Source organism: Tupaia chinensis, unplaced genomic scaffold, assembly GCF_000334495.1.
Source record: "Tupaia chinensis unplaced genomic scaffold, TupChi_1.0 Scaffold000069_1, whole genome shotgun sequence".
Lineage (NCBI taxonomy): Eukaryota > Metazoa > Chordata > Mammalia > Scandentia > Tupaiidae > Tupaia > Tupaia belangeri.
Window position 1 is genome coordinate 1,336,258 of NW_006159529.1, and position 24,468 is coordinate 1,360,725.

Genomic DNA, 24,468 nt, shown 5'->3' on the forward strand with positions numbered 1-24,468 from the left:
GGGATTTTTTGGGGGGTGGGGACCAGCTGCGCGCCGGCACCATGTTCCTGGCGACCCTGTACTTCGCGCTGCCGCTCCTGGGTAAGTTGAGGTCGCCGCGGGCTTTCTCAGTCGCACAGTCTCTCTGGGGGTCTTTTGCGGCAGCCCCCACAAATTGCTGCACGGGTGTGGTGGGTGCGGGAGGAAGAAGTTTCGCTTGGGGGAAGGGGAGCGCGAACCCCCTAGCTGAGAAGGCAGTAGCGTCGCGGCACTGCCTGCAGCTTTTTGTATTTGGTTTTATTTTCTGTGCATTTCTAATGACCCAGCCTGCTGAGCCGCTAAGGAGTCAGCCCTCCAGCCCCGGGCCGGACACCCCATGGCGAGTGCCGGGGAGCCAGGGAGACGCGGCAGGCAGGTGGAGTGTGGGCGAGCATCCAGGGAAGCAAACTTCGAGGGGAAAACTTTTCCCCGAATAGCCGCTCAGCGCTCTCCGCCCGGCCGACAGCGAACCCGGGCTTTCCTGCCTGGCGCCCACCCTGCTGCCGAGCTCCTCCGAGTCCCCGGGCTTCGGGTGGTCGGAGCGAGATCGGAGCTGAGGTCGGCGTGGAGGCCGGGAAGCCGCTCGCGTTGGGGTGCCGGGGAGCGGCGGGGTGGGCTCGTCTAGTGCACAGCACAGTCTCTGGGGCAGACCGCCCAAAGCCGGAGGACTGAGCCTGAGCCACCTAACCCCGTCGGCCGGGGACAGGGGGCAGGTGGTGGGGTGTTCCAAAGTGGCCAAATGGACTCTCGGATCTAGAGGGGTGAGCAGGCTCCCCGCGCAGGGCGCCCCAGGCTGTAGATGGAGCATCCCCATTCTGGCGCGCGCCTTCGTTCTGGGTGGCGGCGTCCGGATCCCGCCCCGTGGCACTCAGGCTCCCTCCCCTCCACCTCGCAGATTTGCTCCTGTCGGCCGAGGTGAGCGGCGGGGACCGCCTGGACTGCGTGAAAGCCAGCGACCAGTGCCTGAAGGAGCAGAGCTGCAGCACCAAGTACCGCACGCTCAGGCAGTGTGTGGCCGGCAAGGAGACCAACTTCAGCCTGGCATCCGGCCTCGAGGCCAAGGATGAGTGCCGCAGCGCCATGGAGGCCCTGAAGCAGAAGTCGCTCTACAACTGCCGCTGCAAACGGGGAATGAAGAAGGAGAAGAATTGCCTGCGTATCTACTGGAGCATGTACCAGAGCCTGCAGGGTACGCTGACTGTCCCGGCCCCCCACCCCCTCGTCCTTCCCTGAAGACAGCGGGCCCCAGGATCCCCAGGCCCGCTGATCTCATCCTCCACTCACTTCTCCCCAGCTGCGGAATGAAGACCTTTCATTGGCCCCCTGGGACAGAGGCAGCTGGTGTTTGCTGAGGCCCAGCAGCATTGTTGGGTCTGGTTGTTGGGAAACCCATGAGGAGGTGTGGGGGGGCATCCTTGGACCCCATTGACCTCTCTGAAGTCTGGTCAGAAGAGTGGAATAGGAGCTCATTAAACGCCACCCAAGGAACCCACAACTCTCCAAGGAGAGCCAGGCTGAGACTTTAACGACTTCACCAAGTAGTAATACACGAGCTTTTCCAGCATCCTGCCTGGGTGCTCCCCTTTTCTTCTTCCCTCCAACCTATTCTGACATAAGATAAAGAAACATGAAAGGTCTGTAGAATCCATTCTGTCTTTACCCCTCCTCAAACATGATCAAAGGCAGATGTGTGAAAAACCATTTGTCATCTCAGATTAGCTGTGTCTTAAACCAGCTGGTGTGGTTCAACCTTGGTTAACATACCAGCAAGCTCAAGGAGAGAAAGAGCCCCTTGTCACCACCATCCATTCCATTGGGAATTCGTTGGCTCTTTTCTGCCAGAGGCATCTCATGTTTGTAAATCTACAATCATACAAGCATCCGTGGCATTCATTCTCTACTGAGACTCACACCCCAAATTTCTAACGTACAGATCTGACCTCTCAGCTGCCACTTCTTCCAGAATCCAGTAATGAAAACTATTTCAGGGATGGAGTGTTTAATAGCCAGGTACCAGCTTTCTGAATGCATTCCGTGTTTGGGGAGCAAACAGAAATGGGGGCCTCTTCTGGGTCACCTTTCTCCCATTGGCTCTTGGAGGCAAATTGGGCATGTGACGTCACTAGCTTTCCTCTGCAAAGAGTGGGAGAGTTTTCTGGCAAGATCCACTGTGTTGTTCTCCAATGTTTGCATGACACCCTGGGGAGAACAAGGACAACAAAGGCAGAGGGAATGAAAAGACAACCGGAGCCAAATAGATGCATTTGAAATCTTTGAAAGTTTCAGCATCTTTTTGTTACACAATCATAACAGAATTAGAATTCAGATTCAGCCGCAAACACAAAACAAAACAACAAAACAAAACCCAATAACCTGTTTGAAATATATTTGCTTTTCAGATCTAAACCCAGTCTTTTTGTTGTTCTTAGGAAATGATCTACTGGAAGATTCCCCATATGAGCCAGTTAACAGCAGGTTGTCAGATATATTCCGAGTGGTCCCATTCATATCAGGTAAGGAGATTTATTCCACTCTAAGGCCTTTGCTGCTTGAAATCTGTTGGCTTGGATTCTCTTTGGCTCTCAAATAGTACCTAAGTAGAGAGTTGAATGGCACAGTGTTTCTGGGAAGTTAGAAATAAGATGATGATAATGAAGAGGCAGAATGCCTAGAGATGATTGTCTGTCTTGAAAGTAATTCTAAATGAAGTAATGTGGTGTGGTGGTTTGAAAGAGGTTGGAGGGAGGTGACTTAGTTGGATTTCTTTTTTTCACATTCAAATATGATTGGCCAGCTCTTGCAACGGGAGTGCCACTTCTGTCTGTAGGTGGCAATCGTATTCTCTTCTTGCTGCGTACCTTACACAGCCTCCCTGGACGTGGGATCTGTTCCGATGATGCCACTCACTTTACGAGACACCTGATGAGAATGTTAGATTGTTGAAGAATTTTACATGGTCTCACGTGTCTGCCTGTGATGTAAAAGATGAAGCTCTGCCATTTGTTAACAGTTCTTCTGTTTCTAAATTTTCTGAGCAAGCATACGAATTTGTTAGAGAATGGGATCCTGACCAGTGGCCCTTTAAAATACAGTCTCACTTCCCGTGTGTGTGTGTGTGTGTGTGTGTGTGTGTGGTTTTTTTTTTTTTTTTTTTGCTTTTTTTTTTTGGAGAGGTTTTTGCTATAGGGAGCGTGCGCTCACCAGACGGACAGAGAGAGACATAGAAACAGAAAGCGAGAAATCACCCCCCAAGGGGGGTGGTCATGCCGCAATCCCTTCTCCTCCATTCTCCTCTCTTTTTTTTTCTCTTATCAGTTCTCAGTTTGGTTTGGAATTGCATTTAGTTTTAGAATTAAGTTTTTTGTAACATCTGCATTCAGACAGCCCATAAATAATGAGCGAGGCAGTAATCTCTCCTAATGACATACAGATTCCAGACTGATGTTGTCTTTATTTATTTACAGCTAAACCATTTTCTCAAGCATAGATAGCCACCACAAATGACATGTTTCTTGGTGGTTAAACATGGTGGTTAGGGTTAAATTGCGTTCTGTGAAATGATGGTTTATTACTGGTGAGGGTGTTCTGGTGTTCCAAATGTTTTATGTTATCCTGCGGAAAAGCCACAGAACCAAGGAGTATGTAAATGCCAATATTACATGTGGGTGAATTATGCATTCATTCATTCATTCATTCACCCAACATTCATTGAGCACCTACTGCGTTGAAACTATTGTGGTTTTAGCAGTGAGCCAGTTACTGTTCCTGCCCTTACAAACCTTAGAGGCAGCCAGCATCTGACATTTATTGAGCTGTTATTGTATGCCAGGCATTGTGTTAAGAGCTTTACCTCATTAGCTTATGTAATCAACATCAAGTGCTTCTTAGGTACTACTCCTCCATTATCGAGATGACCAGATAGAGGCAGGCTGAAGCTTGGGAACCACCCCCAGATTACAGAGCTCTCAAAGGGTCAAACCAGAATTGAAACCCAAATTTGTTTGAGCTCAAGTTTTTGAGGTGTCTGTGCTTTGCTACTCAGAGTGTGGTTCTCATATCAGAGGCTTGGACATTTCCTAAGCTTTATTAGAAGTGCAGCATCTCAGGCTCCATCATGGTCCTACCAAATCAGAATCTGCCTTTTAACAAGACTTTAGGGCTGGATGCATCGTATCCTACGAGAAATACTCCTGTGCATGATGCTGTCTTTCCATTCAGAGAACAAATGTCACGTGTGTGCGTGTGTGTCTGTCTATCTCAACTGTTTTGGAGTAAGATATAAGGATACAAGTTTACTACGGAGGTATTCACATGTTACCCTGGATAATGCCAGTAATTCTCATTCTAATTCCTCCTCCTGCTGTTTGTCCTTTGGTCCAGCCAAGACACTGGTTCAAGCAATGGAGGAGCGATGCAGGGACATCTCTCCTCCTCAGTCTTTGTACTGATGCCAGGAAGGGTAGGAACCTTTTCATGGACAGTGAGAATTGAAAAAGTAGGCGAGCATACAAGAAGGGCTGCTTGGTTTTCTTCCTTCCTTCCTTTCTTTCTTTTTTTTTTTTTTTTGTTATGGGGTGTATGCCCTCACCAGAGGTAGACAGAGAGGGAAAGTGAGAAATCACCCCTCTTCTGGGAGGGAACGGTCATGCCACAATCTCTTCTCCTCCTGGAATTTTAAGCCATCATGTCCAGGACTGACCCATAGTCGACCGTGTGGGAGTTCAGTGCCTTAGTCACCATGCCACCTGCTGGCCCCAGGACCACTTGAGTTTTAATTTCAGAATTGTTGTGAGCTATGAGGCCTATAACAGACTCATTTTACTCTCTGGGTCTCTCTTTTCTCATTGGTAATGAGGCAATTGACATAAATAATCTCTGGTTGTAACAGCTCATGATTTTGAGGGAAGATAGAGTCACCTCCAGAATTCCTCTACCATGCTCTTACATCACTTTTTTAATCCTTGCATTCATTTCTACAGTTACAGTGGTGTGTGATTATACTTGACTCCACTGGTTTGTCTGAATATCTTTGATGAATAACGAAATTCTTCCTGGATGAAGTTTCACTCATTCATTTATAGGATCCCTCTTCCAGCCAGGTTTCTTTTCATAGTGACAATGATCCTAAGTTTGTAAGACCTTCTTGCTGGGAACCCAGAAGTCCTAATGAATTAACCAAAGCCAAGAAGGCCTGTCTAGAGTTCCGTTTTCAGTCTCAAGGGCATTGAATTTAGGTTCCAGCACTAATGAGCTTTGACCTCTGACAGTGACTGTGTTTCTTAAGTGGGATAGCAAAGCCAAATGGAACCTTGAGAGGTTTGAAGTTGTTGAATAATGCATACTATCCAGTTTGGCCATTGGAGAAGGACATAGGAGCAGGATGATAAATGTTGCTTTTCGTGGCTTGAATGTGAGTTTCCAGAACATCTCTTCCATCTTGAAAAGCTCTGAGGAAGCCAGGACGACAGGGTCTCTAACTTTTACAGAGATGGTAGCAATCAGAGTTTCCATATTTGGATTTCTTTGCCCCATGTGAACGGGATGTTTATCCACATACATTAAGCCTGAGCAGAATCCTCCTGCCATTCTTTGGATTCCTCAAACCCACAGCCATCTTTGCCATTGTTTACTTGCTAACCGGATTGCAGGCCATGTTGAGATATTATCAGTGGCCTGGCACAAGCAAGGAAGGGAATAAAAATAAGGTAAAAATTGGGGCCGGCAAGTTGTGTGGTGGTTAAGGGCACTGGACTCCCACATGGCCGACTGTGGTTCGCACCCCGGATCTGGTGGCTTGCTTTCTCAATTTTTCTCTCTCTCTCTCTCTGTCCCTCTCTGGTCAAATTAAAGTAAATAAATAAAGCTAAATAAAATAATTCTTTAAAAAAATAAGGTAAAAATCTAAAAACTGTCTTCTCTGTTTAGAAGCCCACACTGCAGCTGGGAAATCAGACAGGCTAGTCGGGAGAGACCTGAGGTGGAAGAGTTGTGGGCCAGCTCCTGTGGAAACCTGAGAGCTGAGCATTTGGCCTCCCAGGCAGGTTTCAGAGTTGGGGGAGGCATGTTTTCTGTGAGTTGGTGCCAGTGTGGTTTTTAGGAGTCAAGAACATGCGGAGGGAGGCAGTGAACGGGATTACACAAAAGAAAAACTGAGGCACTGCAAGAGGATTTTGGATTGGGAGGGCACAGAAAGGCCTCCTGGGAGCGGGAGTGCAGAGCTCCGTGGGCTGTTGGAGGTTTACAGCGGAAACCAAGATGTAGTTAGTGTTTCACATCTGCATCTCTGTCGGCCACGACTCTATGCTCTTTAACCCCCATTTGGCCTTCCCTTTTCATCTTCACAAAAGTTCAAGAAACATCAAGAAGGAAATAATGATTTGAAAGGATGATGAACCTGCTGGTAACTCTTTTTTTTTTTTGACTCCCTGGAGGGGAAGAACAAAGCAGTGGGAAATTTGTAGAGTAGAATGGGTGCCAAGAAAAGCCTGAGTATGGACGATCAGAAAGAGCATATAAGCACCTCTTTAGCAGCAAGAGAAAGAGAGGGCTACGGAGTTTAAAACTATCCATCAGAGGTTGGATATTGCAGAGAAGAGTCAAGAAATGCCAGGTGTTCCTTGAATAGAATCGGCATCGATGCTATTGGGAGTAAGAATCAGGAAGACAAGTTGTAGGAACAGAGTAAATATCAGGACTCGCATAGCCTAAATCTGATTTAGTGAAACACAAAACCCCAGCCTTTGGCTCTGTCATCACTTCTTGCTAAGACCTTGGAGTGGCTTAGACCTGCCCCAGCAGCCTTGGGAGCTTCCAATTGGCTCCTAAACAGTTGGAAAGGGCTTGCTTCAAGATGAAATGCACCTAAACTCTCTTTCAAGTCTGGACCCTTTTTCTGAATGATGCTATGAATAATTAGCCCTCTTTAGCATTTCTTTCATCGGGAAAGTCATGACATATTTTTCTATGTTTTTCTATGCAAAACTGCATCATGACTTTCCTGATGACCCAATATTTAATGCCATCATATTTATTTACTATTTTTTAAAAAGAATAATTAATTTAATTTATTATTATTATGTTGTAATTTGTGGGTAGTTTTTTTTTTTTTGGAGAGGTTTTCGCTATAGGGCGCGTGCGCTCGCCAGACAGACACAGACAGAGAGAGACAGAGAGACAGAAAGCGAGAAATCACCCCCCAGGGGGATGGCCATGCCGCAATCCCTTCTCTGTTCTCCTCTCGGGACCTTGGGCACGCATGAACACGTGCCCAGCGTGAGTTTTAAGCCACCGGGTCCGGGACACGAACCGTAGTTGACTACGTGGGAATGCAGCGACATAGCCATTACGCTAACTGCTTGTCCCATTATGTTGTAATTTGACCAGAAGGAGACAGAGAGGGAAAGCGAGAAAGCAAGCCATCAAGTTCGGTGCTCAAACTGTGGTCGAACATGTGGGAGTCCAGCACCCCAAATACCATGCCACCTGCTGGCCCCTATGTTACTATTTAAGAAAAGCTTTAAAATTTTTGCATGTTGGAGAAGAGCCTTATAATGTCCTCTACTGTCTGTCAAGTCAGATAATGAGAACAAAGGGCTTATAAATACCAGCTGTGGGGCTGGCAGGTGATGTGGTGATTGAGGTGCTGGATTTCCACATGGCTGACCACAGTTCAAGTCCTGGACCTCGTAACTTGTTTTCTCACTTTCCCTCTCTCTCTTTCTCTGTATCTTTCTGGTCAAGTTAGAATAATAATAATACTTGTGAATAAAATTAAATAAAATAATTATTAAAAAAAATAAATAAATACCAGCTGCTAGGGGAGTTAAGGTGTTGCTTTCCATTCCCCTCAGCTCTCTGATACAGCTCTGTGTTTGAGGTGGTCCTGAAGCCCCATTAGTTCCTTGTTATCTACTCTGGCAAATGGTAAACTCCTTAGCAGGTCAGTGAAAAGCCTACCCAGCCTGGCCCAGCCTTCTTCTTCTTTTATTTATTTATTTATTTATTTTTGAGAGATTTTCACTGTAGGGCGCATGCGCTCGCCAGACAGACAGAGGGAGACAGACAGACAGAGAGGGAGACATAGAGACAAAAAGCGAGAAATCACCCCCCAGGGGGGATGGTCACACTGCAATCCCTTCTCCTCCATTCTCCTCTCGGGATCTTGGGCACGCATGCACATGTGCCCGGCGTGAGTTTTTTAAGCCACCGGGTCCGGACACGAACCGCGGTCGACTACATGGGAGTCCAGCGACATAGCCATTACTCTAACTGCTGGTTCCCCCAGCCTTCTTGAAGCCCCACTTGCCCGCTTCATGCAGGTTCAAGGAGCCAAACCTTTTGCCAGGCATTTCACATGCATACCCTTGCTTGTATGTTTGCCTGTAACCTTGCCTCTGCTTGGTATTTGTTTATACTAGTTCTTCAAGACCAAGATCAAATTGCATCTCTGAAGGCCTTGCTGGAATTCCCCCAGATAGGCACTTCCACCCAGGACTCCCTCGTGCTGCATTGTGCTCTAGCCTTTATGATAGCCATTAATCACTCGAGTGGAGAGGCCTTATTTATGTGTCTGCCTTTCCCCGTAGAAGGCAGGGGCTTGCTTGTTATGCCAGGTGTCTGCTCAGCACCAAGCATCCTTCCTGGCCCCAAGCAGGTGTACCATCAACCTTGAGTGGCTGAAGGAGAAAAGGCCCTTAGAGAGCTTGTCCAACCCTCTTTGTTCCCCCCTTGAAGCTCAGAGAGGAAAAGCTATTTTGTCAGAGTCACGCTACTTGACAGCCTTGGGGACGTTTCCCAGGCCATGGCACTGCTGTAAGGAAGATCAGTATTGGCCTCTGCTGTGTGCATGCTCTCTGGTGAACCTCATCTATTCTTAGGACCTCAGGTACCATTTATACGGGTGACTAGAGTCTTCCTGAGTACTAAAGTAGCAATTCCAGCTGGGTCCTGGATGACTATCTTGCAGTATCTCACTTACCTCAAATTCAGCCTGTCCAAAGTGGACCTTTTCATCTGTCCCTCTTTTCTCGCTACACCTTTCTCTTCCAGTGTGATATAATGGCACTATCTGCTTAGTGTTCCCTGCTATAAGCGTGGAGTCATCTCTGTCCCTTCTACCATCCTCACTCTTTCTGCTGGCACCCCAGACCTGCTGTCTTTTGAATTGCTCTCTTCTCTCCATGCCCTGAATGTATTCATCCTGTCTCTCAGATGAACTTTGCATTGGCCTCCTTACTGGCCTCCCTGGCTCTAGTTCATTGCCAGGTCTGGTCTTAGCACCTTGATGACTTATAGAAACAGTTTAGCTTTAGTCTGTGTTCGCAGACTTAGCGATCAGCCTTCCACCTCAGCCCAGCTACCCTGAATCTTAGATCAGGCTGGCTGGCCAGCTGTGTCTCCTGTGGCGCTGTGTCCACACTTGAGCACACACACTGGTGTTAGAGAAAGAACACGTGCTTTGGAGTTCCACCAAACTGGGTGAACCCCTGCGCTGCCCCTGGCTTTGTTGTGGGAAGCTCATTTGAGCTCGCCATGCCTCAGTTTCCTTGAATATAAAATGGGATGATGATAATGCCTACTTTAATAGGTTCTTGTGGATTAAAGGTACTGAATATAAAATATCTAGCATAGTGCCTGAAATAAGCTTGCCCCTCAATAAATCTTAGCGGTTTTTAAGACTTTGGAGTGGCTTAGACCTGCCTAGGAAATCTTAGGAGCTTCAGGTTGGCTCCCAAACGTGGTAAGGCCATGTTGGCTATTGACTTGCTACTAATTCACGTACTCTTTTTTTTTTTTTTAAGCAGACCATAGTCCCTGATCATAGAACAATGATTCCATGTCTTGAAAAGGGTAGCAATCCTGAACCTTTGGGAAGGCTGCTCATAAACTGCCTTGGACAAGCAATTAAAAATACCCTATCCTGCATCTAAAAGGCCCTGGAGGAAAATTCTCTCTCTTAATAACCCACCCTGAGGCTTTTAACTACGCTTTGGGGAAGGTCTTCCTTATTCCTGCTTTGCACTCCTCCTGCTCCTTTGGGCCCCTATCCTTGCTCTTTGGTTGGAGGTGAGTTTGTTGCAGCTGGTGATCAGCCAGGGTGGGAGTTCTTCCTGTGTTTAAGGATTCTTGTGATCAGCCTTCCCTTCTCAGCTTGACTGATTCCCATTCCTCTAACCTTGCCCCATAAATCTTCTTTCCAATGCCCCTCATAGCAGGAAGAATTACTGCTCCCTGAGAAGGGCATGCCTTAAACCTGGGAGATGCTTCCGTCTCTAAAGGCTCTGTTAAGTACACTTACATTTCACTTTCACAGACCACTACTTCTGGTTTTTATTCTCTCCCTCTCCTGCCCCTCAGCAATCCATTTTTACTGTAGAACAATATGAAATTACAAACAGGTAAAAAGGGAAAAAGAAATTTCTATCGCTCAGAGTCTCACTACCCAAAGATAACTGTTTTTCACGTGTTCATATGTGTGTTTTCGGACTTTTCCCCCTTTGCGTGTAAAAATATGTAGATGTGTGTATGTGTGTATATATTTAAATTTTATTTATTTACAAAAATGGGATCATCATCTACGTATATTCTTATTACTTACCTGATGACCTGAAGAACCCATGTCTTTCTGCGTCACTGACCACTTCCTGAAGGCAAGATTTTATTACTTAGGTTAAATGTCAACCTCAAGAAGTATCATGAATAAAGCAGTAGGACATTCTAATATTTAAATACTTATGGTAAAGGCCTAAATGTTCTGGTGAAGGCTGTGAGGGTAGAGACAGTCAAATATTTTGCATAGAGTTACTGTAGGTCCTGTTTCCAGAAGGGAGATAAAACATCAGTGAGTGACAGGTAATTGGATGAACTGAAGATTGTTACAAGGAGCAAAATTATTTATAGCCAATATGTCTATCCTCATTCTTTCTCCTTAGTCCTCTAAAGTATTTCTTTCTGCCATCTCTTAATTTTTCTGCTGTCGATGCTTGTTCTTTCTAAAGGTGGTCCTTTTTCTTTTCTTTCTTTCTTTCTTTCTTTCTTTCTTTCTTTCTTTCTTTCTTTCGTACTAAATTCTTAAGAGAAGGCATCAACTCAGACTTGTTTGTTCAAAAGAGCTATTGGTACAGGAGTTGGAGACCTGTGTCCTGCTTCGAGCCTTATCCCTAACCAGCTGGGTGACTTTGGGCTAGTGTCTGTTCTTCCTGAGAGGCCTTGCCTCCTTTTAGAATGTGAGAGCCTTGGACTAAGATGCTTTTTAACTTATTTTTCTTTCTTCTTGAAGGGTCTATATATTGGACCTTGTATTATTCCGAGACTTATTGTTCTGTTGACTAGCACTTTCTTCATACCAAGGTAACTTGTAGTCTTAGACATACATCTTTCACACTAGCAATAATACAAAATATGATTTATCTCATGTGTTCCTCACTTGGAATTAGAATGTATTTAAAGCATCTTTTCTTAAGCTATGGGAGAAGACAAGGTAAAAAAATAAGTGGAGAGAATAAGGAGAAGGAAAAAATGAGTAAGAAGAGAAAATGAAGCCGAGAGTGAGCTCCGTAGACAAAACGTGTGTTATAAGAGTATACTGAAATACATTAAGTGATCAGAAGTACTGCATTTGTTTTACTGGGATAAATAAAATCACTGAATTGTAGAGCTGCAGGACTCTTGGAGGTCATTCTAGTCCAATCCCTTTATTTTACCGATAAGAAAACTGAGAGATCCGTAAATTTATAGGACAGTAGAACGTAAATCGTCGAGGACAGTGATGACAAGTAAAATTAGGTGTGTGTTTGTTTTCAAATTGATATTTGAAACTCTCCATACCCTAGCATTTCCCTTCCTGGTTTCAGTTGTCCTTCACCTGTTCAGGTCTGTGGATGTTTTAAGATACCACAGTTTGTTTCGTAGTTAGAGTAAGAGCCACAACCATCAACTTTAGTTAAGGGGGTAGCTGTCCATTGTTTCAGAAGAAAGGTTAATGAATAGGTTTCTGGCAACAGGAGCCAGTGGCTGGAACATTAATTTTTAATATATTTTAGCATCTTTTATAATTGTCTGCAATGAAAAATGAGAAATTATTTGTTACTTAAAACCTTCCCAGCCCTCAGATTAAAAAAAAAAAATTAATCTTTCATCTGGGGTTTTTTTTGTTAAAGTAGCTAACCACTTCCCGTAATTTAGAGACTCAACTAGCTGGGTCAGTGATGAAAATGAATGGGTAATTTGCATAAGGGGCTAATTTATTATGTCCTCTGGGCATTTCTTTCATCTCTCTCTTTCCATTCTAATTAATGTTCTAAGAGGGTCTATCACCACATCAGAAATTAGGGGTGAAAGCAGTCATTGTTAACCTTTATTATTATGATTTTTTTTAATCTTCTGTGATCTTTTAACCATTTTCTGCTCATAGCCAAGATACATAAATAGGGCTGCAGAGCATATCCAGAGAAAATTTTTGGGGTGTGATCATTTATGATCTTTCTTCAAATAGTAGGTTGTTATAAAAATAAAAATAACTGATAGCTCTCCAACCACAGGGGGATTTGCAAAATATACAGATGGGTATGGCTGGTGGCAGAATTGTTTCAAGATATGAGCCCTTCAGTACATCTATATAAGCATGTATACACACACACGTGGACGGATGTGTATTTCTGCCTGCTCATGCATGTGTGTATGTATAGTGTGTGCACACGCAGATGTCTATATTATCAAACATTTTGCCTCAAAAAGCTCTTCTTCACCACGTGTTTCAGTTGGTCCTGACTGTGACAAAGGCAGCTGTGTATGAGAGAGTATGACACAGCTGAGGAAAGGCAAGAGAACAAGCAATTTCTTCGAAAATCAATTGCAATTTACTCCTACTAAATTGGCCAAAGGTCCGCCCTGTCCAAGCATTAGCATATGACAGACTTTTAATCATTTGGTCAAATGGCCTATTTTTGGTCAAACCACAGTTCCCTCTGGGACTCTGCCCATCCTAGAGCTGTATAATTTCCAAACCTGCAATCTCTAAAGGGGAGGTGAGGGTGGGAAGAGGAGTCCCTCTGGGGGAGTCCCTGCCCTGCCAGGTGTCAGATGCTAAGCTGCCTATTCCCAGGCATTACCTCCTTTTGGTCCTCCACTATGCTAAAAGTTCGCCTTGTGCCCATTGATTTGTGAGGAAGAAACCTGGGGTCAGAGAGGTTGAGTAACTTTCTGAGGGCCACACAGCTAATACATGGAAGAGCTCAGATTCACGTCTGGTTCCTGTGACTCCAAATCCTGTGTTTTTCCTACTGTTACATGATGAAGCACACACCTGGACCCTCTGTTCATAAGCAGCTATTCTAGTGTCTTTTCTCCCTCCTTAATTCCCTGCTTTCTCCATCTTAAATCACTGTTTGACAAAGTGTTTTTTATATACTCCAATACTTATTATTTTAATATTTTGCCCTGTGTTCTGATGCGTTCTTAATTGACAACCCAAATCCAGAACACGCACGCTATTAAAACCATTCCTGCGGAACTGCAAAAATATTAACCAAAGAAGCAATTTCTGGATTGTATCTTTTTTTCATTTCAGTGTTAGATGGAAGGCTTCTAAAGTAGAGCAGAATGCCTAGGGCCATTTTTTGTCATGTTGTCATATAAATAGCATTACACAGTGGTAAAGAAAGGAATACATAGTTTAGTCCCACTTTAAGGTGACCTAATATGCTGTTCGTCTTTCACCAGGCTGGTTCCGCTTTCCTTTCCGTCCCTATGAATTGTCTGAGAAGCGCCATGCCTACTGTTATTTCTGTTGCCCTTTGCACATTATCGTTTCGTGTTCAGTTAATAATGTATGAAAATAAGTATTGATTGCATTCTTTGTAGGAATAGACCAGCAGGTTTCTTAAAGCCTATGTTTATGAAATGTTTCATCGATCCCTGTTACTATGAGTTTCAAATAAACTCTTGATGAGGACAATACCGGGAGATCTCTGAGTTCCAGAGACGACTCAATGGAACTACTATAGTCTCGTAAGCTGAGGAATGGCAAATGGCGGTTGAATGGGAAAAGGAGCAAGGAGGCTGAAATTCAAAACATGCCCCCACCCCATTGGAAATCATTACCCTCCCCATGATACTTCTAGAGAAATTAAAATAATCATTGTAACAGCTGCAAGAAACAATGGGCTAAGTGTTTCACACGTAGTAACTTATTTCATCTTCGTTTAGTGGTAAATGCACTTAGTCCCATATGTTGGGTGAGGAAACAGAGGTCCAAGTAAAAATCATGTCTGAGGGCACACACCTAGGAAGTGGTAGAGCCAGCCTTCCCATTCAGGAAGTTTCTCTCCAGAAGCCATGTTGTAGCACCCATTTACATATCAGGGGAAATCGTCCACAAAAGTTAGGTACACGAACTGCGTAAGGAATTATTAGGCCTTTTCAATGGAATGATATGCATACCTGTGTATGCTACACATATAATGCACCCATGTATTACTTAACAATAGAGATACCTTCTGAAAAATATGTTGTCAAGTGATTTTGTCATTGTGAGAACATCATAGCATGTATGAGGTTGTCTGGAAAGTCATGACACATTTATGCATAGAAAAACATAGAAAAATATGTCATGACTTTCCGGACAACCTAATAGATGGTGGAGCCTACTACTTACCTAGCTGTATGAAGCAATCTTACAGGACCCATCATGGATGTGATCCTTCTTCGACTGAAATGTCATTGTATAGCATGTGACTGTATATCCCTTTATCTAGCTTAGAATGAAGCGAGTTTCTGTGGTCTCTGTCAGTGTTCAGTATTGCAGGATGATAGGATAGCACTCATTCATCAGGTACTTGTCAAGGACTTGCCATGATCCCAGTACAAGGCCCAAGTGACTCAGGTAAATAGGACCCTCCTGTTGCCTTCTAAGAATTCTTTTGCTGTTGTTGTTTTATGGATAGATAGAAACTAAGTAAATTATGATGTAGGTGAATGAGTAGAAAACTCTGTATAAAGCTCAGATGCAGCCCCAAGGAGGGACTGACTGGTGAGATGGAGCTGCAGGTCAGAGAAGACATGCCAAAGGTGACTTTCGAACTGGGGTTTGTGGAATAGAGATGACCGGAGAGGGCATTACAGGCAGAGGTGCTAGTGTGGACAAAGGCACGGAGTTGTCCAGGGTGCTAATGACAGGATGTTTTCTGTGGCAGGAACATCAAGACCTTGTGGGAGAAGGGGGCAGAGAAGCAGATTTGCCGTGCTCAGGGCTTAGCCTTTGTTTTAGTAGAACCAAGGGAAGGATTGGCTAATTTACCTCAGCGTTGCTGGGATTTTCAGATCAAATCCTATATGAAATTGCCATTTTTGAAGGTCAACATGGTAGAACAGTAGACATTCCAGATGACTCCATTTAATATAGTTCTGTGTTATAGAAGGACACACCGGGGCTCTGAGTGCTTCTAGAGAATGACACGAGGCTTTCGTGTATGAGCGACAACTCATCACGCAAGATGCCTTCTCGGAAGTGAAATAGGAGGCCAGGAGTGGGCACGGTGCCAATGGCCTCAGCTCCTGATGGTGGCAGAGCAGGTGTGGGTCAAGCTCCTCTCCCAGACTTACCTTCCCTTGGAGAAAAGATGCACAAGGCTCCAGAATGCAACGGCCAAGTGCCGACAACCCAGCACTTAGGTGCTAAGGGGCAGGCAGAGGAGTGGGACTCAGGGCGGGGCAGACTGGGCCTCCCTGGATGGTCCTGGGAAGGTGGTGATTTGGGGTGCAGAGTGACAGCACAGCTGGCAGGTGCCAACAGGAAGGAGTGCCGAGAAGTCTGGAACCAGGTCATGAAAGGCCTTGGATGCTACGGGGCATTTGGGTTTGTGTAGGAGAAAGGAGTCTCTGACTGTTGTTTCATGGGGACCCTTAGACACTGAGTAACATGGAGGCTGAAAGGAGGCCTCACTTGGTGGGCAGTGGATGTGGGCAATCTAGACCCTCCAAAGGAATGGTTCTGCCTCCCTTTCTGCCCAACACCCACCCCACTACTAGCATCTGTCCTGGCTTGGAGTGGGCTTCTGCTTTATCACTTGGGGACAGAGGTTCAGGTGTGGGCATTTGGCCCCCCCCAGACCAGTACTGTACTTCGGCCTGTGAGGGGTGACTGTCTGGGCCTCTCTGTAGACCTCTGGAAACCTGGTGGGTAGCACCTGCTTGGAAGGAGCCACAGGCAGATGGAGTTTCCACATATTGGCTTGTTTTTTCGTTTCTTTTCTGTTGACTGTTTTCTTCTTCTGGCTCCCCAGTCCTCTGTCTCACTTGGCTGTTTTCTGTGCCAAATTCTCAAGCTCATTCAGAACATTTCGCAAGAGAGTGTGTGAATTAGAACACAAAGGTTCTAAATGCAAGGAGTTGTCTTAATTGAAAGGGATGCCTGCTAACCTCAGGGCAGATCTGGGAGGGAAGGGTGAGGAGGGAGGGCTGTTGGGACTGTAGCCAGTAATTACCACAGCAATAGAACTGCTTCCTAAAAGCTATAGAATCCTCTCTGTGTGTCCTTCCTGGGGCCGACAGTGTGTTTATGACATTGTTTTAATGATGTCCTTGGGGTTGCAAGGTGGGAAGAGGTGGTGCTGTCCTTTTCAGCTGCTGGTAATCGCTGGGAGAAAGACACTGTGAGCCTGGCAGCACGTGCCTTGTTGGGATCCACCAGGCAGACCGTCAGTGTTCATTCCAGAGATTAGAGTGGGGCTAGGAAGGTACAGAGGTGAGGTCCTGAGTCTAGGAGATTAGGCCATGCAGAATAGTACAGTGGAAAAGAACAAAAGTTGTGGAGTTAAACACACTTGGGTTTGAATTCTACATTCTAGCACTTGCTACTTGTGGGACCACAGGTAAACAGTTACTTACAACCTTCTAGATCTTCTAGGCTAGTGGTTAAGGGAGCTGGATCCCACATGGCCAAGCATAGTTTGCAACCCTGGCAGCTTGGTGCCTGTTGGTGTGCCCCAAATCCCAAAAGGATGGAGAAATGGAGGAGAGGGGATAGTGGCATGATCACACCCCACTGAGGGAGTGCTTTCTCGCTCTCTGTCTCTCACTCTCTTTGGTGAGTGCATGTGCCCTCCGGCAATTAAAAAAACAAATGAGGACCAGTAGATAGCATAATGGTTATCTGGCTGGACTCCCACATAGTCAACTGTGATTTGAGTTCTGGACATGGTGGCTTAAAACTCATGCCGGGCATGTGTGCACGCATGCCTAAAATCCTGAGAGGAGAATGGAGAAGGGATTTTAGTGTGACCTTCTCCCTTGAGGGATTTCTCACTTTCTGACTCTCTGTCTCTCTCTGTCTCTCCAGCAAGTACACACACCCTGTAGCAAAAATCTCTCTCTAAAAAATCAAAACAAAACAAAAGAGTACCAGTAGCCATACCTGAAATGACAATCACCAGTTCAATTTAGTCTAAAATACTGATTATCTACTCTAAAAATAGCAGTACCTCATATTCTGTGAGACCTGACTGTGTGCCAGGCTCTAAGTTAGTTGCTGGGGAGTAGGTGAACACAGCTGGTGTTAATCTAGAAAGAAAGTCTAAAGCAGAGTCAAGTGCCGTGAGGAGAGGGGAGAAGGAGAGAGGAAGAGGACTGGGATGTAGGAAAGAAGGTGCTGGAAAGAGGTGGCAGAGAGAGCCTGGGGTGTGGGACATGGGCGTGGGTTTCAGGTGAGTTTCTCACATCAGTGGGAAAGGAAAGGACATTCACTCAGCCTGCACAGAAAGTTCATACCGGATACATTGGCCCTGTGTAAGCAGATGAAAATGTGGAGACCTAGTGCTGCTTTCCTGATTATTCTCAAGAACGTTTAAAAAAATGTAATGTTTGCAAACAAAGCAGAAACAGTTGAAGCATTGTTTTCTATTAGCAGTATAAGGTTCACTGGGTATGGGTATTTTTTCATTCTTGTCTTCCAAATTGTAATTTTAAAAGATGAGGCATTTCATATTCAAGAGTTTCCTTTGTCTGAAATAAATTATTCATTTCTACCCAGTTTCAGAAACAATGAACATAATACTTAATGCATCACAATTAAGCGGGTGTAGCTTCATATAAAATTATGTTCTGTGTGTTTCGGTGGCAGACAGAGCAGTGTATCCTATATCTTGTCGACATTTGTTCCTCATAAGCAAAACATAAAGAGGCAGAGACCCAGAAATGTGTTTTCTTTCCTCTCAGAAGGGAGGAGGGGTAACTTTAGACCCGAGCAGCCCTGTTTTTGACATTCCACAGCTGTTGGTGCTATGTCGCTCTGGAGAGACAGTCAATTTACTGGGACTGTATTGCGTGGGGTCAGGTGATGGTCAGAACGCACTCAGGTCACTCTGTCGGGGTTTGAGATCTCTCTGGACTGCTCCTCTAGAAGGGCATTGCCATCATGGCTCAAGACTTCCATGGAAGGCCTCTTCAGGTTTGATGGTTTCGCTGTGGTGGTTCCCCAGGAATGTTTTGGGGTTGCTTCCAACTCAAGTCCCAGCCCTGAGATTGGAGTCTATGGATGCCAAAATGTAGTTGAGAAAGAGCATTCATTGTGAAATGCCTGCTGGGTGCCTAGCAGTCAGATATGAGAGGTTTTATAGGCTATTGCATTTAATCCTCACAGAAGTCTTGAGTGTTGGCCAGGAGTGGAGATTGTGGGCATTAATTCACATTTTTCATAAGAAGAAACCGAAAGTAAGAGAAGTGAGATGACCTGCCCAGGGCCACACAGCTAGTAGATGATTGTGAATTCGAGCCAAGTTTGTCCATCTCCAAAAGCCTAGTCCTGCTTGTTTTTGATTTTCTGGTCAAGAACAAAATCAGTTACATGCAACATGGATTCTTAGCTACTTCTTTTTTTTTTTTTTGAGAAGTTTTTGCTATAGGGCACATGTGCTCACTAGAAAGACAGAGAGAGACAGAGAGACAGAAAGTGAGAAATCACCCCCCCTGGGAGGATGGCCATGCTGCAATCCCTTCTCCTCCATTCTCCTCTCAGGATCTTGGGCACGCATGCACACGCATCTGGCGTGAGTTTAAGCCACTGGGTCCAGGACTCGAACTGCAGTCAACTACATGGGAGTTCAGCGACATAGCCATTATGCTAACTGCTGGTCCCAATTCTTACCTACTTCTGGTCCAAACATTATTTTGTATTTGAACAGAAAAAAAAAAGACTTTTTTTTTTTTTTTTAGAGAGACTTTGGATGATAGGCCCTGGACTTGGCAGAGGTATTCCTAGATTCCTCCTTGTCCTTGTCCCTGGATCATCTGTCCAGTGCCTACCCTGGTGGCTGGACCGACTGCAAAACCCTCCTAGGATCTCGGTGCCCCCACGGTCTGTGCTTCCATCAAGGTGCCGATACCAGGACCTCTGTAGTTCCTGATGAGTCTCAAAAATGCTAGTGTTGCTTCTCTGGGGTTCAGAGGCTCCCTGGGATTGGTGGATGTGTTAGTGGAAGTCTCTGAATTCTCAAATTAGAAAGAGCCTTCCTTTAGAACATATCCATTCAGCTGCCTGATGGGTAGTTCCACCAAGATACCCCAGCCATAACCCAGTCATGTTCCTTATTGAACTTGCCTTCTCTCTCTCAAACCTGGGAAATGAGGAAGAGGCATAGCAGAATCTCAGAGAGAGAGTCTTTTGTTTTGTTTTGCTTTGCTTTTTCCATAGGGCATGTGTGCTCACTGGAGAGAAAAGAGACAGAGCAAGACAAAGTGAGAAATTACCCCACCTATGCCCCCATGGGGAATGGCTATGCTGCAGTCCTTTCTCCTCCATTCTCTTTTCAGGATTTTGGGCATGCATGCACACACACCCGGCGTGATTTTCAGGCCACTGAATTTGGGACTTGAACAGTGGTTGAGCATAGGGGAATCTGGCTCCCGTAACCACTATGCCACCTTTAGGCCTTTCCCCAAAAGGGAAGGGGAAGCAGTGCCGTTGTGGAAAGAATAAGGATTTGTATCCCTATTTCATCATCTTCCAAGTTTTTTAATCACTTCAAGGCTCAGATTCCTGATTCGTAAAATGTGGATAATGTCTTCTGGGCAGAGTTGTGGTGAGGATTGGATCTGTGCTGTGAGATGGTGTGTTCAAGCGTGTCATGCAATGTGAGGGGCCTCCAAATGATGTAAGTTGTTGTTAAAAATAAGAACGTGCTCATTGGCCTTCAGACACTTCTCTGCCCCCGGGGAGGACTGGTGGTGATGTGCTTGCTGGTCCTATCCGCTTTCTAGAGTAAACACAGAGAAGGTGTTGCTCAGACTTGGTGGCTGCTCTCTGGAGACCTCTCAGGGCATTTATGTGTAGTTGCCTTCCCCAAATGTTTGACGGTCAGTTGCTGGTTTGTCTGTAAAATAAAGCGGCTCCACCTCACAGGAGACACCAGCTGTGTCCCTCCCTTGTTATGCTTTGCATCTCTGTCTTATGGTTACTGAATTTCCCCAAGCATTCCCACAACCTGGCAGAACTGCTTCATTGCACCTCGAGTGTGGGGATAGCCAATGGCCTGTTCCTCCACGCCCTCAGCTTCATTAAGAGAAGGTCCAGCTAGTGCGGATAGAAATAGCCTTTCGGAAATGACTCTCATGCCGATCTAGCCTGCTGTTCGTGTGGTGGGTGAGCCTTGGAGACGAAGGAAGGTGAGTTCTTGTGGGTGCACAGGCAGGGCGAGTAGCCTGAATTGAATGTAGGATTTTGCTGTTACGAGGAGAACAAAACAGCTTTTTAGATAAGCACTCTGATGTGGGCTAGAAATACCCAGCAAATATTTACCCAAGATGTAAAACACTTACAAAGTTAAACGCTATTTAGAAAGCCCTAAAATAGAAAAATTTACGCTCAGGGTCTTATATTTGCTTATTATAAAAAACAAACAAGCCTGCTGCTGTCGTCCATGGCCACTGAGCTGCCTTTTGGAACGTGGGAGTGACAAGCAGAGGCCTCTTCTGCCTGTCTCTGCCAGCCCATTCGAGTGCCTTCCTCTGCCTCTGCCCCATTTCTTTATCCTGGTCCGCTTCTCAAAGAGGTGCCTTCCCCCTATCCAAGGGGCTTTGACATTTTTGTTCTGTAGGCCTGACCATGCGCCTGGTGCTGTCTCAGCTGCCTCCTCATAACTCAGCACATCACCATGAGCTTGGTGTGAGACATTGGTGTTTGCAGGACTGGCCTCTTTGCCAGCTTCCAGAGGTAAAAGAAGTCTACCAGCTGAATTGCTTATACTTGTATAGGGCTGCATCGGACCTGAGCAGTTCTTTGATGAACCAGACATCCGAGTTAAAGTCTCCAGACATGCTGATAAATTAGTTTGTTTCTTTTGCTAAACCCTTCTGTTCATTCCTGGTAAAGCAGTGTTTGGGCCGTGCAAGGGGTTTGAACCCCGCAACACATATGCATTCGTTGTTCCACAGGGGAAATGTATGATGTTCTGGTAGCTCCAGTACCACCACTGCAGATGCGCTGTCTGGGTTGAGAATTTCCTCAGGAACTTTCTGGTCGTGGCCTGCCATGTGGCCTTCATTGTGTTGTTGAGAATCTTGGATGACTGCTTCTTTTAGTTTATCAACAAATATGTAGCAAGTCAACTTTTTGTGGGCTAGACATTGTTCTGGGACTTGGGAACATTGGCATGGATGAGACAGATGAGGCCCTGAACAGCAAAGGTATGGTGAGGAGGTATGAGGTAAAGCAAGGGATTTTTAGTGGCAGTCAGTATTCTTAAGAAGAAAACAGGCTGGAGGGACCAGCAGATGGCAGAATGGTTATGTCGCTGGACTCCTACCTAGTTGACCGTGGTTTGAGTCCCAGACCTGGTGGCTTAAAACTTTTGCCGGGTCTTTGTGCGTGTGTGCCCAAAATCCTGAGAGGAGAATGGAAGAGAAGGGATTGCAGCAGGGCCATCCCCCCTGGGGGGTGATTTTTGCATTCTGTCTCTTCATCTCTCACTCTCTCTCTGGTGAGGGCATGTGCCTTATAGTAAAAATCTCTCTTAAATAAAAAAAAAAAAAAAAGAAAAGGAAGAAAACAGGCCAGGGTGATAGTGAACAAAGAAAGAGGAGAGCTCTTTTATATAGGGAAGTCAGAAAGAGCCTCTCAGAAAAGGAACCAGCCATCTGAACACTGGCCAAAGAACGTTGTTAGCAGAGTTTCAAGACCCCAGGGTTGGCAAGAGCCTGGTGTACTCTCCAGAAACGGGCCAGTGTGGTTGGAGCCTGGTACTTTCATGCCAGCAATGATCTCCTCTGCCACCCTGGGCAGGAGATCAGTCCCCAAGGCCAGGCCACCCCCTTGGCTCAGGAGGAAGCTATGGCTGGGGTCATGGTGGCTTCAGGGCCATAGCACCTGCTTTTCTAGAAAGGAGGCTTGTGTGGGTTACCGCCATGGTTGGATAGTTTCACTCCACAGTTCTGAAATACGAGCCAAACAGCTGTCTCAACTGGAGACTTCGTACAAGTGAGACTCAGAGTGGCCCACTGGCCCTGTAGTGCTTCAGACACGTGCTTCGAAAGTGTAGGTCCTAACTGAGAATTCTCTCCTAATGCTGGGTTCATCTTTTCTATTGATTTGTTTAATTAAAAAAAAAATGAAGGGTGTCAGCAGGTGTCATGGCGGTTAAGGGCACTGCTTACTGTGTTTAAGTCCTGGACTTGGTGGCTTGCTTTCTCACCTTCTGTCTCTCTCTCTTTCTCTCTCCCTTCCTGGTCACATTAAAATAAATAAATAAAGTTAAATAAAATAACTCTTTAAAAATAAGTAAGTAAATACATAAATAAATAAATAAAATGCAAGGCCAAATAGATGGTGTAGCTGGAGTCCCACGTGGCCAACTGCAGTTCGAGTCCTGGACCCTGTGAAACTCACACCAGGTGTGTGTGAGTGCATGCCCAAAATTCTGGGAGGAAAATGGAGGAGAGAGATTGCAGTGTGGCAGGCCCCCTAGGGGTGATTTCTCACTTTGCCTCTCACTGTCTCTTTCTCTCTGTCAAGCACATGCAGCCTAAGGCCAAAAAAAAAAAAAAAGAAAAAACCTCTATAAAAATAAATACATACAATGCAAAAGACAGTAATTATGGAATGTTGGTGTCAAAAAAAGTTTTTGTGATCACTGAATCTGGGCCTTTAACTGATGGATGGATGACAGAATTAAAGACCAGAATGAGCAAGGGACTTGCTCGGGGACACGTGGCCCTGGAGCTGGGTTCCCCTTCTCTTTCCTCTGTCATGGCTTACATTTATCGTGATGTCCAAACAAGACGGGCTTGCGGTTCTGTCCCTGCAGACATCTGTACTAGTCTCAGAAGAAGAACTGTTAAGTAATCAGGCCCCTGCCCACGCTCGTATTTCATCTTGCCTCGTCCTACCCTGAAGGATCGCAGACCCTGAAGCCACTGTCTCTTCCATCTCCAAAGCCATCAAGTGTGTACTGTCTTGGAGCCCTGGCACTTGGCATTTCCCTTTTGTCTGGAATGCTCTTCTCTGTGGTCTTCATGGACCGAGCTTCCTTGTCATTTCCAACCCAGAGTCTGCCATAACCACCTAGGTAACTATTTTCCTACCTCCTCCACTTTTTATTAATTTCCCAGTTTCATTATCTCCACAGGATCCCCCACTACCCAGAATTATTTTGTTGAATGACTTGTCTGTTTCTCTTACTAGAATACTGAGTTACATAAAAGCAAGGATCCCTTCTGGCTTCTTTGTTTCTCTGACCCTGATCCAAGAAAGCCACATAGTAGGCCCTGAGTGTGTTTTTTGTTAAAGGAAGAAATGAAATGATTGAATGAATATGCAGGTGGGAGCTCGGTCAGTGAACCAGACTATTAACTAACAGTTTCCCTTGAGCTTTTATTTGACTTACTTATTAAGTCCCTAAGTGAAATATCACCTACGTGGTGAAAACAGATGAAGTATTTCACTTAGATAGTACGGATCTAAACACCAAGTGAGTACCGAGTTTAAGTAATGCCCAAGTGAAAACATTATTAAGTACTTATTTCACCCAAGGTATTTTTTCACCTCTTTCTCACACGCGTTGAGTACTGAGGTTCACCAGCACTGAGATGAGCCAGGACAGAAGTGTACAAATCATGGTCTTAGGGAGCTTACGACCTTGTTAGAGAATGTGTCAGGATTCTTTCTCTCATGAGTGACAGACAACTCACCTCAGACAGGCTTGGATGATAAAGAGAATTTGTTAGCTCTTAGGATTTTTAAGAAGTCCAGATGTAGGGCAGGTTTCTAGCAAATGCTGTCACCAAGGCCACGACTTTTTATCCTCCAGCTCTTTCATCTGCTCTTTGTGTGGGAGGTGTCATCTGCAGTGTCAAGAATGACATCTCCAAGGGACCAGCAGTTAGCATAATGACTATGTCGCTGAACTTCCATGTAGTTGACCGCGGTTCAAGTCCCGGACCTGGTGGCTTAAATTCATGCCAGGC

General features: G+C 45.4%; 1 protein-coding gene across 2 annotated transcripts in view; it reads left to right on the plus strand.

Moving 5' to 3' along the window:
* The first annotated feature begins 6 nt into the window (after positions 1-6).
* GFRA1 (GDNF family receptor alpha 1) overlaps positions 7-24,468 on the plus strand; it is a 236,886-nt gene continuing 212,424 nt past the window's right edge. For both annotated transcript variants that reach the window (XM_006142220.2, XM_006142221.2), the window contains exons 1-3: positions 7-81; positions 914-1,207; positions 2,448-2,531. In XM_006142220.2, the coding sequence (XP_006142282.1) occupies positions 42-81; positions 914-1,207; positions 2,448-2,531 (418 nt within the window). In that variant the 5' untranslated portion in view covers positions 7-41. The remainder of the gene's footprint in view (positions 82-913; positions 1,208-2,447; positions 2,532-24,468) is intronic.